Genomic DNA, 16511 nt, shown 5'->3' with positions numbered 1-16511 from the left:
ACAAGGGGAAGGTTCTAGAGGGAGACGACAGGAAGGCATAGAGAGGGACGAAGGGTAACAAGGGCAGACCAGAGGCGGAAGCCGCTTACAGGTCAGGTCGTTGAGAATTCCGCATTTTAAGCAGAATATTTCGCTCACTCCAATCTGGTGGCCTCATTCTGAACTCACTGTAGTCTAAATCTGAACAGAGCAAAGTCCGATTCCAATCCAAACACCTACAAGCCAGGGTTCCGGGGTTCTTACGACCTAATCATGAAGGAGTCATAAAAATCTTTGCTGCATTTCAGTGTGTGAGGCTGTTGTGAGGTTTACAGTCACTTTGTTTGGTGGTGAGAGTCTAACTGCCGACTCTGCATCCCCAGCCCTCCCAGGGATGTCTGCAGTACTTTATATTAGCCCGGAAAATAGCCTGCATTTCCCTGCACCATAAACTCACCTCCACAGCAATATTCAGTGTGAATGACTGTGCTCTCCGATCTCCGTTCTGTGCATCCTCCATCCACGTAATGTATTCTGATGCAGAGAGACTGCTTCAGCGGAGAGCAGGGCTGCTCAATGGGAATGTTTATTTATGGGTGTATGGGGAGATGAGATGGGTTACGTACCAAGGACAGAGGAGAGAGATGACAGGCTGCTAAGCAGTGGGGGCTGGGGGTGGCAGGAGGGAGTTGGTGACCTCATGTGGTCCCTCCAGCAGGCAGGCAGGCAGAGGTGTTTGAGTCAGGTTTGAGGTATGTGAGTCAGGTTTACGGAGGTGTGTGTGTGTCAGGTTTTAGGTGTGTGTCAGGTTTGAGGTATGTGAGTCAGGTTTACGGAGGTGTGTCAGGTTTGAGGTGTGTGTGTGCCTAGTCTTTACACACCCAAGTAGACATGCTCACACACATTCACAGTCTGATGAGACCCTTGAAATACACACCACACTTACAAAAAGACAAGCTTCGAAACGTTGACATTGATATTTTTTATTTGTTTTATTATATATATATTTATAGTATGTACAGAAAAAAAAACAACCCCAAGATGACCAAACTCAGCAGTGAGACGGAGCACCTCTCTGGACGAGCGAGGAACAGAAAGAGCAGGTGAACGACAGGTGAGCTCAGCAGCCAGGAGCTCGGTGTTAAGAAACGCCTGTAAGTGTGTGTGTCTTTATTAAGCCATGGGACAGCTACACGTGTGCAAATGACATACAAACCCCCCCCCCCCCCCCACACCCCTCCTTTTCTTCTCCAAATGAATACGAAATAAAAGTAGGGGGAAAGAAAGAACAGACTCAAGCAGTTTCATCATAATCACATTCATAAGTAAGTCCCTGCCAAAGCCCCCCCCCCCCCCTTTGAAGTCCCACCCACAAAACCTCCGTGCCCCAAAGTCCTCTGCTGGGCCAGACACACTATTACCACAGTATAGTTCAATGAATATATTAAAATCAGTAGAATATCAAGACTTCTTGAACAGAAAGAACATTCAGAATAAATGCAGAATGGGATCCACACTCTCAGGTGCAAAACTTACACTCGGTGTGTCTGAGCGAGTGTGAGTGTTTGTGTGTCTTAGTGTGACAGTTCCAAACAACCGCTTCGTTCGCCATTACTCACGTGAGATCCGAGGGAATGCCGGAAAAGCCGACATGTATTCATAAGCCCAGGAATGTTACACACTCTAACCCCGCCCCCCTACAGCAAACACACACCCCCCCCCCCCTCCACTACTGTTCCCGCCCCTACCCAAGCAGTCAGCTGAGAACTCTGGGCCAAACACATCCGGATTCATCGCACCTAACCGACTTGAAATTCCAGTCCCCTTCAGTCTTCCGTCACAAGGTTGCAAAGGGACGAGGCTGGGACTACATCTGTGGGGACACTTCCACAACACACAATGGATATAGCGCAGACGACCAAGATCTAGCGTCACCTTTACATCCACATCCGATACTTATTTGTTCCCTCACACACAGGACCGGGCGGTGCGTTTGCGGCTTCACACCCCTGGGAGTGTCCGCAGACTGGAGTCCGGCCGCATGGGGAGGGCAGCAACCCTTCGTCGGTTTTCTTCGGACGGTCAGTCTCGGAGGCTGAAGTTGCACTTTGCTCACGCACACACAGGCAGAGCCTGAGGCGTTCACCACCTGAAGCACAGCTGCTGAAATAAAAGTTCTGCGTCATCTCCCGACAGCCGGACCAGGAACAACTCCCAAAGTCGGAACGAGATTTTCTGTATAAGCGGAGAGGAGCAGTTAGTGGAGACTGTGTGGATCCATCACAGTTAGGGCGACGGTTTGGGCCGGAGGCGGATGCAAGGGAGTTCATATCCGGTCTTGGAACCGTGACCAGTCAGTCCCTGTACACCACAACAAAAAAAAACACCTTGAGGAACTCGATGAAGCTGCAGTGATGGCCCTACTTCAGAGCCGAACACCACAACTCAACGGAAGGCCTTTCCAACTGACTCTTAGAGCAGACCTCAGGTCTGGTGAGGGACTCCCCCTTGTACATAGATATGAACAGACACAGGTTCAGAACTACAATCACACACTCAAAACGCCCAACCCCAACCAAGCTGTCGATGCCAATAGGGAGGGAGACAGGCAACAAGCAGGTTTCGAGCCACATTAAGAGAGGCCAAGCAAAGTGCACTCCTGCGGACTGAGGCTCGAAACCATCTGGACTACAACATCCTTCAGTTAGCCTTTACCTCCTCTGTTGTAAACTGTGTAAAACCAAAACCGACCTCGAAAACCAAAGCTATTGGGGCCATTGACCTTCAAGACGCAAAACCGAAGATTTGAGCAGAGAGAAGCTAGGGTAGCTTGTCTTTTCTCTGTAGTGTATTGACCCCATGCTATGAGGCGAGGGGGTAGGAGTTTTCGACCACATTCCTGTCAGGTTCCATAGGATAGCTATGGAGAAACAACACAAAGACTAGGGTTGGGCTGGGGGAAGCTATGGTCGAGGAGGCCTAGACAGGACTAACACAGATAAAACACACTCTAGACTCCAAAAACGGCAGCTAATGTATTATGTTTCAACAGCTTGACAGTTGAAGAGCTCTAATCCACTAATCTAATATGATTGAGACAGCTCACCCTTCTGAAGACAGAAGCGTGACACACACGCTTCTGTCACACTTAATCCACCATGCCGACTGAAGTGAGATCTAAAACACGTACTGCAATGCAGGACACACATGACAACAGCTGGGGGGGGGGGGGGGGGTCTCAACACCGTGACTGTGAATGATCACGGGTCAATAAATGCTGAGGACAGATGTCATGAGGACTCTTGCAAGGGAAGGAAGGGAACAGTAGCTTTCACCCCCGGTTAACCCTCAACCTAGTTCAGACCACACATTGAAATCCCAAACCCAACTTATAATCGGACAGCATTAAGCAATTTGTACAAGCTTTTTCTCGATTAGAAAACAAAATCAACATGAAATAAAAATATCAAATAAAATTATAATAAAACTGTAAAAGTATATTAAGATGAACACAGAATATTGCCAATATCTTGTGTGTCTGGTTAATTCATAGTTGAATATTGGCTTCCCAGCCTAACACCTCACCTCCCCACCCCACCCTGTGTCTACAGTATAACTACATCATGCTCCTATCAGTGTGGATGTGTGTGTGTGTGTGCATGTGTGTTTATTGAAGAACCATCATACTGTAATATATAGTGTCATTTCTGGACAGAAAGACAATCTTGTTGTTTTTTTCTCCATTTTACATGTGAAATCTCTATCTTATGAACTGATGTAGACAAAAAAAAAACAACAAAAAAACACAAGCCAACACCATATATCACAGCACTTAAAACCACCGTTCTGGTTTCCTCTTGGCTTCTCCCAGTGTGACCCCCCCCCTCGCTCCAAGATGGATGAATGGATGGAGTGTTGAAGTGATTCCAAGTCCAACCAGAAGATCTCCTGTGCTACCAGGAGATCTGAGCTTAACTCTCGCCTTTCCCTGACCCCAAAAACAGACCGGCTGTGTGTGTCTCTAATGCTGATTTCACTTAAAATAATGTGTGTGTGTAAGAGAGAGTGGGGAAGAGGGGGAAGGGGAGGACTGAAAGTGGGCATCCCTGCACCCTCATCAATAATGGCCGTGGTGAGTCACTGTTCTCCTGTCTCTATCTGGCATGGTGAGGCCTTTACAACTCCACTGTCTGCACCGCACCGCGTTGGCTGTTCATATTCCACAGCGGAAGAGTAAATAATTGTTACTACTGCATTCACAACGGTGAATGGTGACTCACACACACACACGTGACTCATTCTCTCTCTCTCCCTCCCTCTCTCCACGGCATAGCCAGGTCCAATATGAAGACAGCCAACTGGATTATTTCTAAGATGCTGGGTGTTGTTGCTATATGGATGGTGAAGACATTGATTCTGCAATGGCAGACAGTGCCTATAGGAAATAGAAGGGGGGGAGGGGAGACAGCAAAAAAATGTGTGTCTGTGTGTGTTACAGGTTGAGACGGAATCAGAATCGAAACCTCCCATCATCCTGTTCCTCTCTACTGATCTCATATTTACTGTAGGTTCATCCTCTTTGCTCTGCAAACCCCAACCCCCATCTTGGCTCTTTCTCTTTCCAATCCTTCTCCAGTCCCTCCATTTCCTCCTCTACTTCTCCCTCTATCCATCCACTCGTCCCTCCCGCTAGCCCCTGCCTGGATGTCGGTTTTCCGAGTGATCGGAGAGGAGGATGGGGTGTGAAGGTGTGTGTTCAGATATCCATCTATGCAGCTGGGTGGCTAGTGAACAGGGAGGAGTGTTTGTGGGGGGTGAGTAGAGATAGGAGTGAGGGGGGGGGGGAGTGGGGCTCCACTTTACACCCAGGACTGGTTGTGGGGAGAAGGGGGGGGGGGGGGGGAGGGAGGGGGTTCCAGGGTTGCTGGAGGCAGGGTCCTTTAACAGCAGCCCCCTCCAGACTGTCGGACGGGGGTGCTCTCGATCTTCAGGTTGGGCTTGTCGCCGCCGGCCGTGGCGCCGGGACCCATGCGCTTCTTGATCTCGGCGGCCATGGTCATGAAGGCCTGCTCCACGTTGGTGGCGTTCTTGGCACTCGTCTCCAGGAAAGGGATGGCCAGGGAGTCAGCAAACTCCTGCAGGGACACACACACACACACACGATGAGGTCACACGTCGACTGCTTGTAGTTTGCTGTAGAAATTCACCGTCTGAATCGAGAGCCAAGCTCAACACAAAAAAATCACGCCAAGAGGTGATACAAAGTTCGCCAACGTTAAATAACGACAGCGTAAGGATGACATCGCATTAACAAGCCAGAGTCCCATTTTTCCCCTCATCAAGACACACTGGACACTGTTACATATTCAATGCCTTTTACTGAATGTATCCTACTCTGTCGAACATCCCTCTGAAGCAGACATACCTTGGCTGTTGTGTAGTCCACCACCTTCTTGGTGGTGAGGTCACACTTGTTGCCCACCAATAGCTTGTTGACATTTTCGCTGGCGTAGCGATCGATCTCCTGCAGCCACTGCTTCACGTTGTTGTATGACTCCTGCGGCACACATCACAGAGGAAGGTTAGCGACCCCCCAGAAACAAGGAATTCCCAGCCTCGGGGAGGGATCCCTATTGGCTGGACGCGCCAGTCACCAGGATGACGAGAGAGGACTCTGGTCTCATGATGAAGCCTACCTGGTCTGTGACGTCGTACACCACGATGATGCCGTGGGCGCCCCTGTAGTAACTAGAGGTGATGGTGCGGAACCTCTCCTGGCCGGCCGTGTCCCACTGCACACCACACACAGGGCAAAAACACAGAATGGATCCAAATCAGACCCGTTTCTGCCTGTCCATGGATAGAGGCAGCCCCTCTGTGGGTTACCTTCTAGGCGCGTAGCCTACGGTGTTGTGTGTGAGCGCGCGTCCACTTACAATCTGCAGTTTGATGGTCTTGCCATCCAGCTCAATGGTCCGGATTTTGAAGTCCACCCCGATGGTGCTGATGTAGCTCTCTGTGTAGGTGTCATCCTGAAGTGGAGAAGGACGAATGATATAGCACGACGGGTCTTTCACAGCACCACGAGCCAACCAACCCCTAAAATAGGTTCCCCACAGGCTTCACTTACTGCAAATCGTAGCAGGAGGCAGGATTTTCCGACACCAGAGTCACCGATGAGCAGGAGCTTAAAAAGGTAGTCACTGTAGTAAAAGCATGCAGCATTAGACCAAGGATTGGACATTCTCATTTATGAAGGCTTTGAAGGGATCGACTCATCATGGCTGTGCTGCTCTGTGGTTTTTATTACTTGTTGACTAAGTCCTGGGGAATACACAGTATTTAACTGATATGTGGTACTCTTAGAAATCTATTTCGAGTGGAGAAATACTGTTGAGTAACACTTTCGCGGCAACATTAACAGAAGAACATGTCATGAACTTAATTTGACAAACTGCACAGTGGTGGCGCAATGGCCGAGTTATTCTTGTGTCACCTGAAATCAAGACGTGTCATGTATAACTGCCAAACACTATCACTGTGTCACAACAACATACAGAGCAGTGTGTCGTATATAGGCCTATGTGGAAATACCCGATCTAAACTGCGCATGCATCGCGTACACTTTATTGTGATGTGGCGATGTGTCTCGCAATCACAAGCATATTCGCGAAAAAATTCGCGATTCGCGATTTAACCACTTATATTAGATGTATATGGTTAACAAGTACAATGTTGTGATGACTGGCACAATATAAAGCAGTTAACTATCTCAAATAAACTACCCCTAGCAGGGTAACAATGATATTGCTATCTAGCTAGCTAGACTTCCGTTGTTAGCTTGCGAGCTAGGCTAGGCTAATCGCTGCGCCGGTGGTGTGACGTTCCAGCACTACGTCCTATTTTCTCCGGTCGCCAGAGCACCGTGCTTGAGATCCGGTGACAAGCGCGTGTTTTCTCATTTTAGGGACACAAGTCAGTGACAGATGCTAGCCATCTGATTTAAGTGCAATGACAACATGAACAAACGCCAAATTGTGGCTTTATGTAAAATGGAGTCAAATTAGCAGTGCCTGTCAACCTGGCTAATGTGGTGGCATGAGCAGGCAATCAGCTGATGTTGGCTGTATAAACACATCTCGAGACTGTCTGTCACATTTCAAAGCAAAAGGCTTGGAACCTGTCCGCGCCCTGCTACTACTAGCGACCTAGCTAGCAATCCGACTGAAAATATAGGCGCTTGTTTCGACATGTCACAATCAGAAATGCAAAATAAAACGGTTACACTAATCACGATGTAGTCGGGGTGGTGGCTTTACTCACTATTCGGGATTCATGATTTGACGTTGGGGATGTGTTTTTCAGTCGGCGAATTGTCTGTTCCTTCCTTCTCTCCTACAGCAGGCAAAAGATGACTTGAGAGTCTAGATGTCCGAGGCACTTGGATGTAAATTTGAGTTTTTTCTACTCCCCTTTGTCAAGCTGGTGTATCCTAACGTTGTGGTGTTACAGAAACTTTAAAGACATTCCTATTTTCTTCAAATTTGACTAATCAATTTTCCTTTCCTTTTTTCTTTTTGTGTCCGCTCCTCGCTAGAAGTACAAGATGGCTGCGCAGGTGCGGCAGTGACATCAAATGACGTGTCACTACGGACAAATCTAGAAGTGGATAGATGTTGGGATTTGTAGTTCGAGTTCATTAGTCATATTGAGTTTACTATATTTGAAGTCAATCTAAACGGCCAACCGATTTGTAAAAATATATAAATTACATAATTCAGAAAAAATATTGAATACATTCCCACATACATAGGCACACTAACATGCGCGTGCAAGCATTCACTGTAATTGGGGTATATTCTGCATTGAGTTGATAACAGATTTGAATCATATCGTGTTTAATTGTAGAGGGATTACAATAAATCATAACATTTGTTTCCCATGTTGTAATTAATAATACTATTTCCTAGAATCCTACTCAGAAAGCTCTACTAGAAGCAGGTGAAGCACAGCTGAACTCATACCCTCATCCAAGACCTATGTGGAATATCTTAGGTATTTATTCAACATTAGTTTGGAACGTGCAACCTTACTCCAGTATCTTTACAATCACAATTAACCATTTTCCTATCATATTTGTGGGGTATTGTCAGACATGTTTAAAAAACAACAAAAATGTATATTTGTTATCAGTACAGCCTCCTATTCCCCCTTCTTGACAGCTTGCCCAGTCTGCAGCAGGTAGCCATCCTCCCCCTCTTCTTCCGTATTTTTCTTCTTCTCTTCATTGAGTAGAACTTTGGCAGACGTAGGGGTGGGCAGGTAAACATTCCCCCTCGCAGCATCCTCTAGATTGGGGTTGTCTCCCTGGGCGCCCCCCTGGCAGGCTGCCTCCAGGCCCTGGTTGATGTAGTGGGCTTCCTGGCAGGCCTCCAGGACCGGCAGAGCACACAGAAGGACCTTCAGCCTCTCCCCCAGCTCCCTGAAACCAGGCCTCAGTGTAACATCCCGCTGCCAACAGCTCTGCATCACCTCGTATCTGACAGGGAGAGAGACGTGTGTGTGTGTGTGTGTGTGTGGGGGGGGGGGGGTAGATAGAGGGGGGGGTCGTAGAGTCGGCAATTGAAAGTGGAAGAGGTTGAAAGACAATGAGAGAGAGGGAGAGAGAAAGGACATATGATTACAATGACACCTCTGTCCTCCAACCCCTGGTCACAGTGTCAATACAGCTCACATTGACTCAATTAGAAACTAGGCAATTCATATTTGGGGAGCAACCAGGAGTACATTATGTACGAACATCTCAGGTCGTCAACAACTCTGTAAGAGCAACCGACTGGAAATGAAGAGTTTTCACTCTGTAAAATGTAACACATCACATCTAGGCCAACTTTATGTTATGTAATGCTTTTAGTTTTGTGATGATATAACAACCCTCAAAGGCGAGAATGATAGTTTTGACTGTTCTTAACAGTCCCTCCTAACCCTACACCTCTCACTGCGCGCCAACACAAAGACTCTCTTGCATGAATTCATCTATAATAGAGTTGGAGTGAGGTGAGCACTGACAGCTGGGCGTCACAGTCTGGCTGTTTGAGCCTGTGTTCTGCCTCCAGATACTCCAGGAGTTCATGGTTGTGGATTCCTGGATAAGGAGTCCTTCCCCTGGATACAATCTCCCACATGGTGACCCCAAAGGACCACTGAGGATGACAAAGAGTAGGCAGATGGAAGATGAAAGAGACACACATGGATTGTTGGCATACACATACAGTCATTGACTTGTGCATTGGATAGCCCTTCGATAAGGCTTTGCTCTGATAATGGATGGTAGAGCAGAAAGGTGAGCTGTGCCTTACCACATCACTCTTGCTGGTGTAGATGGACTCTGACAGGCTCTCTATGGCCATCCACTTGACTGGCATTTGGACAGACACTTTCTGCCTGTAGTAGTTGTTGCTGTAGATGTTCTTGGAGAGACCGAAGTCAGCCACACATACATGTAAGTCGTCTCCCAACCTGTGACAGAATGTGGTTGAACTCGACTGTAATGTTAGCGCCTTAGCTTTGCAGCTTTATTACTGTGGCCTTGAAAACCCCCTTTATTTTTCTGAGTCAATCTGTTGGGTTCAGAGATTTGCTCACTTCCTTCCGATACTGCCCTTAGCTGAATACAAATGGTGTTAGGACAGAGATGCAGTCTTCTTCTGAACAAGGAGGCTTTGATGTGTGATGCTGCCTGTTGCTGCGCAGTTCATTTTGATCGGCCTCACTGTCTCCCCCTGCTGGACTCACATGCAGTTGCGTGCAGCCAGGTCTCTGTGCAGGAGGCCATGGGAACTGAGATACTCCATCCCTGCAGCAATGTCAATCATGAAGCGTAAGAGACTCTGGTAGGGTACAAACTGGGGGGAACAGGAGAGGTCAATATCAAGATTTACTTTGACAATGACAATGTATTGACCATGTGTTTTTGCAAAGGTGAGAGACAGAGAGTGGGTGTGTGCATGTGTGCGTGCGTGTGTGTGTATCACCATGGGAATGGCCCCGAAGCGAGTAGCGACAAGGAAACGTCGCAGGTCTCCATGCTTCATGAAGGACAAGATCACCAAAGGCACCGGCAGAGGGGAGTCCTGCTCCCGCTCCAAAGTGACCCCTGCAGGACAAAGACAGCAGTTACACCCCAGTTACACGAGTACTGCATAAGGGGGCTGAGGTTTAGGAAGTGCCAAGAAAAGTATCGAGGTGAATGAAGGGACTCTTACCAAGAAGTTTGACCACATTTTCATGATCAAAATGCTTCATAATTTCTGCTTCCTTCAGAAACTCCTCCAAATCGTCTTGGCTGTATATTCCAACTGCAGCAGCATGAAATTATGTCAGCGAACAATGGCAGAAGGACACTTTACAGAGACCTAAGGGATATATTTTATATAGTAACATATGACCTTTCATGGTCTTCACTGCTACTTTGATGTTGATCCCTTCCTCTGGGGAGAAGAGGCCTTCGTAGACAGTCCCAAATTCCCCTGGAAGAAGAGCAGAAAAACAGCATCTTTAAATCTGGAGTTTCCGGGTGTAAGAAAATGAGTACATGAGCTCGTACTGAGTGAGAATTGTGAACAAAATCGTACCCTTCCCCAGCTCCTTGCCCAGGGTCAGTTTGTTTCGATGCACTACGGAATCCTTCAGGCTGGTCAGGAGTCTGTCACTGACACTCTCCAGAAACTGAACTGCCTCAGGCTCTGCCCGGAACAAGAGTCAGGAGACGAAAGGGGTTGGGGTGATGGAACAGGTGTGAAACCAGAAACCGTGTTTTGTTTTTCAACCTATGATAGTCACTTCCTGTCATTCGCATACAGCGCCGATTATTAATGACAGATTCGCTTTTTAAATCACCTGTGGTGGTGGGCTCCGGAAGGTCAAGGTGAACGTCCTCATCGCGACGATATGTTACACCTGAGTGAGGAGGCAGGAAGACTGGATCCTGCCTGCCAAAACAGAGCTTATGTTATTATTAATGGGAGTCAGGTGGCTGAGCGGTTAGGGAATCGGGCTAGTAATCTGAAGGTTGCCAGTTCGATTCCCGGCCGTGCCAATTGACGTTGTGTCCTTGGGCAAGGCACTTCACCCTACTTGCCTCGGGGGGAATGTCCCTGTACTTACTGTAAGTCGCTCTGGATAAGTCTGCTAAATGACTAAATGTAAATGTAAATTAATGGTATTGAATTGAACAGGATTAGGGTTACATTAGTTTACTCCAACATGTTCCCTAACGAGATAGAGCTGGAACGCACCACTACAACTATCTACCCTAAGGCTTATAAACAATGTGATCTTTCAGGTTTACCTGTGCTGGATGTTTTTACGGCGCAGAGTACACACAGCTGTCAAGACCAGGGCCAATAGGAGAAGGCCTCCCACTAGTCCGCCCACAATCCCCCAGGTAGAAAAGTCTTCCTGCTGATGCTCAAGGGGCCGAGGGTCACCAGTGACCTTCACTTCAGGAAAAACTTTCACAAGACATGACAGAAACTTAAGCCTTAGTTTCTGTTTCCTCTGAAATCATTTTGATGCTACAAGTGTGTTTGACGGTAAGCAAGTGTTGACTTCACCAGTAGGAACTGATTCATTAGCCTGACTCACATCTGTGAATGACCACGGATGCGAGATTTGCTTCCAAGGACTGGTGGTCAGAGACTGCGTTCCACGCCCTCACTGACAGCTGGTAGTCATAGTTTGGGTTCACACCTGTGAGGTTGACTTCTGTGGTCGTCAATCGGGTTGAGGCCGATAGAGATGAATCCACACATTTTTTCCACAGACCGTTTGTATCGCCCTCCCTCTCCTGACAATGCACATCGTACATCACTTCCTGTCTCCCTCCTGTGTCGTGGGGAGGGCCCCAGCGTAGAGACAGCGTGGAGTTTTTCAGGCGCTGAACTGTCACATTCACTGGGGCGGAGGGACTTCCTGGGGAGCGACGATATCTTTGTAAGTCATGCCAGTGGTATCATCACACACAGAATCGAGTTAACCAGCTGATAAAGAAATTCACAAAACTGTTTCTACTAATGGTTTCATCCAGCTTTTTAGGACAGAGTATATGGTGCTTGAGGTTTCTTACGTGTGCATCCCATGTTGTATGGGTCACTAGGCAACCGGATGTAGCCCTGGTCACAGACACACTCCACAGCACCCGCCCTGGTTGTTGAACTATTGGGTGGGCATAGACGACATTCTCCACTCTCATTGGTTGGCTTGTGGTAGCCAGTTCCACATGCTAAAATTGTTAGATTACAAAATAACTTAGCATACCTCAGGTGCATTTACAGTACTTGAGCAGTTCTTTCAATATTGCAGTCATAGATTTTCAATCTCACAATCTTTATTGTGAGATGTCTACAAACCTTGGCAGGTGGCCCCCACCCTCTGATGACCAGGGGGACAGATGCACCCCCCTTCCAGCGGCCCCCACACCCCATCCTCCTGGCAGTGCCTCTCACAGGGGGCCTCCTTCACAGCCCCCTCCACACAGACACCAGTCTGGGGCCCCGAAGCAGCCGAGGCCCCCTCAAACCGGACCAGGTCATGCACAAACCCTGGACATCTTTTATAGTACAGTCTAACAGAAGCTATGAAGACACAGTTTCCCGAAAAGGAGAACCTAAGATAGAAGCCGCGCTGTGAGAGCTGCCCAAGGTTCAAACCAACCCTGCGGTCAAAGTACTCTGGTAAATGCTTTGGCTCCAATGTGACGGGAAATGCCTTCGACGTCACAAGGCTCAAAACATTCCGACCACTTTGAAAGCCGGACAGAGCTTGGGTTGTTTCAAGCATGTGGATCTGAAGGGGACTCGGCTGATTGAGAGGCTCCTCTTCCTGGGCAAATGTGATGTCCAATAGCAAGCGGTGGGCATCCTTCTTATCAATCCATTTGGTTAGTAATGACCTGCTGCGTGCGGTAGTGCAGGCCTGATACAGAGGGGCACTCTCTGAACCCACCAGATGGGTAATCTCAGTCCACTGATGTAAGAAGATGGTAGATTAGTTGACTAGAGCAGTGGTCTTCAACCCTGGTCCTCAGGGCCCACTATCCTGTATGTTCTGGATGTTTCCCCTGCTCCAGCACATCTGATTCAAATGAATGGGTTGTAATCAAGCTCCCCAGAAGCCTGATAATGACCAGTTCATTTGAATCAGGTGTGTTGGAGCAGGAAAACATCTAGAACATACAGGACAGTGGGCCCTAAGGACCTGGGCTGAAGACCACTGCACTAGAATACTGGACATCACAAGATAGAGGACAATGAGAACAAATCGCTTCGAAACATGGAATGACTCACAGAAGCTTTGTTGCCAGTTGCTATGCTATTTGTTCATCTTTTATCCTAAATACCAAACAAAGACCTTGTAACTGTTTATTTTGGTCTTAAAAAGGGAGTAAGATTTACTTTTACTTTAAATGTATTTTACTTACTTCAGCTGAGGGGTAAGATTTCCATCCTAGTTTGTCCAGTTTCACAGAGTTGAACAGTTCCACTAGGAGAGAAAGGAAATTAAGGGAGGCATGGGCAAGAAGAAAAGTATATCCATTATATTTTTTTTGTGGGGGGTGATGTTATAAAATAAAAAGATCAGAGCACCATCAAAACCCAGTAATTGTTATGATAAAATGTAGGAAATCAGATAGAATCCTTGTTTGAAATCTAGCATAATTTAAATAATTTAATTTAGAACAAAAATACACAGGCAGATACAGTTAACCTCTGTACATAAAACACCGATGACAAATCAGCCAATTATTGCAAACAACGTATATGAACATCTGGTTTACCTTCCTCTGATGTCTCTTGAGCGATGGAATACACAATGTATAACCATGACAAAAGTACAGTACACCTGACAGACAAAATGAACCACAAAATCGTCATTGTTCCCAACCGCGTTCAGACCTGTCAGTGTTCGGCATTGATTTAATGACAAAACATTACTGTTGAAAAAAGGAGGAAGGTTTTTGTTTTATTTTCGTTCCTGTTTCTGGACGTAATTCCAGTGACGTTGCCTCGCCTGCTATACTGAACCTACCCTCCTGAAGTAGCAGGAAGCCTTGAAAAAAAGGAATATTCGCTGCCCCAGTGTAATTACCCTCCAAGAACAACACTCACTCCAGACCTGATAAATTGATACAACCCTACATCAAATAGTTCCGTTAAACTGTTTTATATTCCTATAATATATGAGTCAGTTTTGTTATATTTTTGATAACACATATTTTAGATAATCTTTTAATGAAATATAATACATGTGAAATATATAATGGTTTAACTTAAAGGTATAAAGGTTTTCAAGTTCAAAACCATGCAATTTATATAGCAAACATCTATAGAGCAGGTGAAAGGATTAGAACACACACAATTATTTCAAACTATTGGTCAATACACCCAACTTATCTTTTCTATTTTTTTCTCGAGTCACAAGAATAAAAAAAAATTCTAAATACACTTGAGAGACAAGCAAAGTGTATATTGTGCAACTTTTTCCACTCGTTGAAAGTAAAGAATTGTTGGTGCAGCATTTGTCATATCTCTAATTGAAAATATTGAAATGATCTTGTTTTGTTTTTATTTTTTTGTGTTGTGTTTTTAGGGGCTACATATTCTCTACACTTGTATCAAGAGGAGAGTTTGCTCTTTTTTTTTTTTTTTTTTTACAAAAATCTAATCTATTTTTATATACAGGAAAAAAATACCTTACCTATGCAGCAGACCCTTTCCAAAAGCATCACACAGGAGGATTTGAACCTGCAACCTCTTGATCTGCAGTGAAGTTCCCTTGCTCTGAACTACCTGACCTAAACAGTTAGGGATCTCCAAGACTGTGTTGTTGCTCTCATACAATTCTGTTTAGTAGCTTTGCAATAGCTAGCCCACTAAAGAGTGAATGAACAACTGGAGTCATGATGTTTTGACAGTAAGGATATACTGTATAAAGTGAAGCATATCTAAGTCACAAATTATTCTCTTTATTTTCCAAACTTTACAAATAGTGCAAATTCAACAATAAAACAATTACAACTTTCCCCCAAAAGGCAGTTAACAAACTCAAACTCACACACACTCAAACACACCCTGGGAGTGATAAACATTACCACAGTAATAAGAGTAACAGAGCTGAGTATACAGGCTGGGAAATAACTTCAAACAATCTAAAACCAAAACAACATTACGTCTCACAGAATATGCCTCAACTAGCTAAGAAGTATCAAGTTCCTCTGACCATTATTTCTCATACTGTTTTATTGTTCCTCAAAATGAAACTGCATTTAATGTTAGGAACTGATAATGTTATTTTATCCAGTATTAAAATACTGTAGAAATTCAGAAGTATTGATATTTCCGTAATGATAAACCTCTTCTATTCTGGTTAAAGGTTTTTTATACCACAGTGGCATATTAGTAACATTGGACATTTACACTATACACTGTAACATTTAGAGTGTATAGTGTTTCTTATTCATACTGCATCATAACTTTTGTTATGACCTGTTTAAGTTACACAATACAAGGACAGGTTTAAATGCAAGATATCTGGGGAATATCGATAAATAAAACCAATAAATTAAATGCATTTTTTTCCGCTTGGCTGACTTTTGTAACTGCCTTTTTTCCCATTTCACCAAGTATCTCCTACTGTCTGCACAGTTCGACATACTGTAAAAAATCTTGAAACCTATAGCATTCCTTAGGCACATGTGTCCTTGTCTTTCTCAAGGGAAATTATCTACTCATGTGAGTAATTCTTTGGTATATTTGGCACATTAGGACTGTAATACCCTTGCCATTACATTCAGTGTAAAATGTTTCAGTTGAATACCTCAGTCAGCATACTGTAATAGTTCTTATACTTCAGTAAGGTGACCGGGCCTCATTTGCCTGTTTGAACCAACTCTATTCAGTCATAGATTATGTAACCCCATCTTATTGTAGTGTACTCACACACTCACACACACTCACACTTCATGCATTCACAATAAAGAGTATGTAACAACAGACACTTCAGAAAATATTAAATCCACACACACAAACTCAAATAGTGTCAAGTGATTGATCAACAGTCAGAGACAGGCTTCAAAAGGGGATTCAACCACATGAGCAAGTGAGCATGTTTTGTCTCAGAACAGTAAGTATATTTCCTCAGAACAGTAAGTATTGCTCATTATACAGTAACAATACCTGCACATGCTGCTACAGTCATATGCTCTTGGAGTGTCAGTTGTACTCCATTCTGGCATCACTAGATAACCTAAACACACACACACACACACACACACAAGGAGTGGACCAGGGGACCATTCCCATTGCTGACACCAGTGGAATCACTGCACCACACACTTCTCCTTGCGCTTGTCTGCGTACTTCATCCTCCTCTGCTCAAGGCCTCTCTCCAGTCTCTCATCCTCCTCCAGAGCCCTGAGTGCAGAGGGAGAGAGACCCGCTGTCACAAACTGTGCATGTGTGTCTGTGCATGTG

The 16511-nt window shown here is 45.6% G+C and overlaps 3 protein-coding genes across 6 annotated transcripts in view; all 3 read right to left on the bottom strand.

The window, feature by feature from the left end:
* Window positions 1-946: 946 nt before the first annotated feature.
* On the bottom strand, window positions 947-7594 carry rab1ba (zRAB1B, member RAS oncogene family a). The gene is made up of 6 exons (XM_062449249.1): window positions 7303-7594; window positions 6110-6182; window positions 5916-6011; window positions 5676-5771; window positions 5405-5536; window positions 947-5114 (listed from the first exon to the last, which is right to left on the bottom strand). Exons 1-6 carry the CDS (start codon window positions 7314-7316, stop codon window positions 4920-4922), a joined length of 606 nt encoding a protein of 201 aa, XP_062305233.1. The 5' UTR covers window positions 7317-7594; the 3' UTR covers window positions 947-4919.
* Window positions 7595-7859: 265 nt separating this feature from the next.
* On the bottom strand, window positions 7860-14063 carry si:ch73-40a2.1 (tyrosine-protein kinase Mer). Of its 3 annotated transcripts, XM_062449248.1 has the most exons (15): window positions 13817-14050; window positions 13460-13521; window positions 12390-13005; window positions 12107-12262; window positions 11626-11952; window positions 11330-11492; window positions 10879-10970; window positions 10614-10724; window positions 10428-10508; window positions 10245-10337; window positions 10014-10135; window positions 9775-9884; window positions 9339-9498; window positions 9049-9182; window positions 7860-8518 (listed from the first exon to the last, which is right to left on the bottom strand). In XM_062449248.1, the coding sequence occupies exons 1-15, from the start codon at window positions 13911-13913 to the stop codon at window positions 8182-8184; spliced, it is 2661 nt and encodes an 886-aa protein (XP_062305232.1). In that variant the 5' UTR covers window positions 13914-14050; the 3' UTR covers window positions 7860-8181. The 3 variants fall into 3 exon arrangements, 2 of the variants coding, with proteins under 2 accessions (XP_062305232.1, XP_062305231.1); XM_062449247.1 differs by having other exon boundaries at window positions 9775-10135; window positions 13817-14053; XR_009928263.1 differs by lacking the exons at window positions 7860-8518; window positions 9049-9182 and having other exon boundaries at window positions 9357-9498; window positions 9625-10135; window positions 13817-14063.
* A 921-nt stretch (window positions 14064-14984) lies between these two features.
* The window catches only part of ehbp1l1a (EH domain binding protein 1-like 1a), a 31429-nt gene continuing 29902 nt past the window's right edge, over window positions 14985-16511 (bottom strand). For both annotated transcript variants that reach the window (XM_062449246.1, XM_062449245.1), the window contains one exon: window positions 14985-16451. In XM_062449246.1, the coding sequence (XP_062305230.1) occupies window positions 16358-16451 (94 nt within the window). In that variant the 3' untranslated portion in view covers window positions 14985-16357. The remainder of the gene's footprint in view (window positions 16452-16511) is intronic.

This window comes from Osmerus eperlanus, chromosome 23 (genome assembly GCF_963692335.1).
Source record: "Osmerus eperlanus chromosome 23, fOsmEpe2.1, whole genome shotgun sequence".
Taxonomy (NCBI): domain Eukaryota; kingdom Metazoa; phylum Chordata; class Actinopteri; order Osmeriformes; family Osmeridae; genus Osmerus; species Osmerus eperlanus.
The sequence above is the reverse complement of the archived record's forward strand: the minus strand, read 5'-3'. Positions and strand labels throughout refer to the sequence as shown.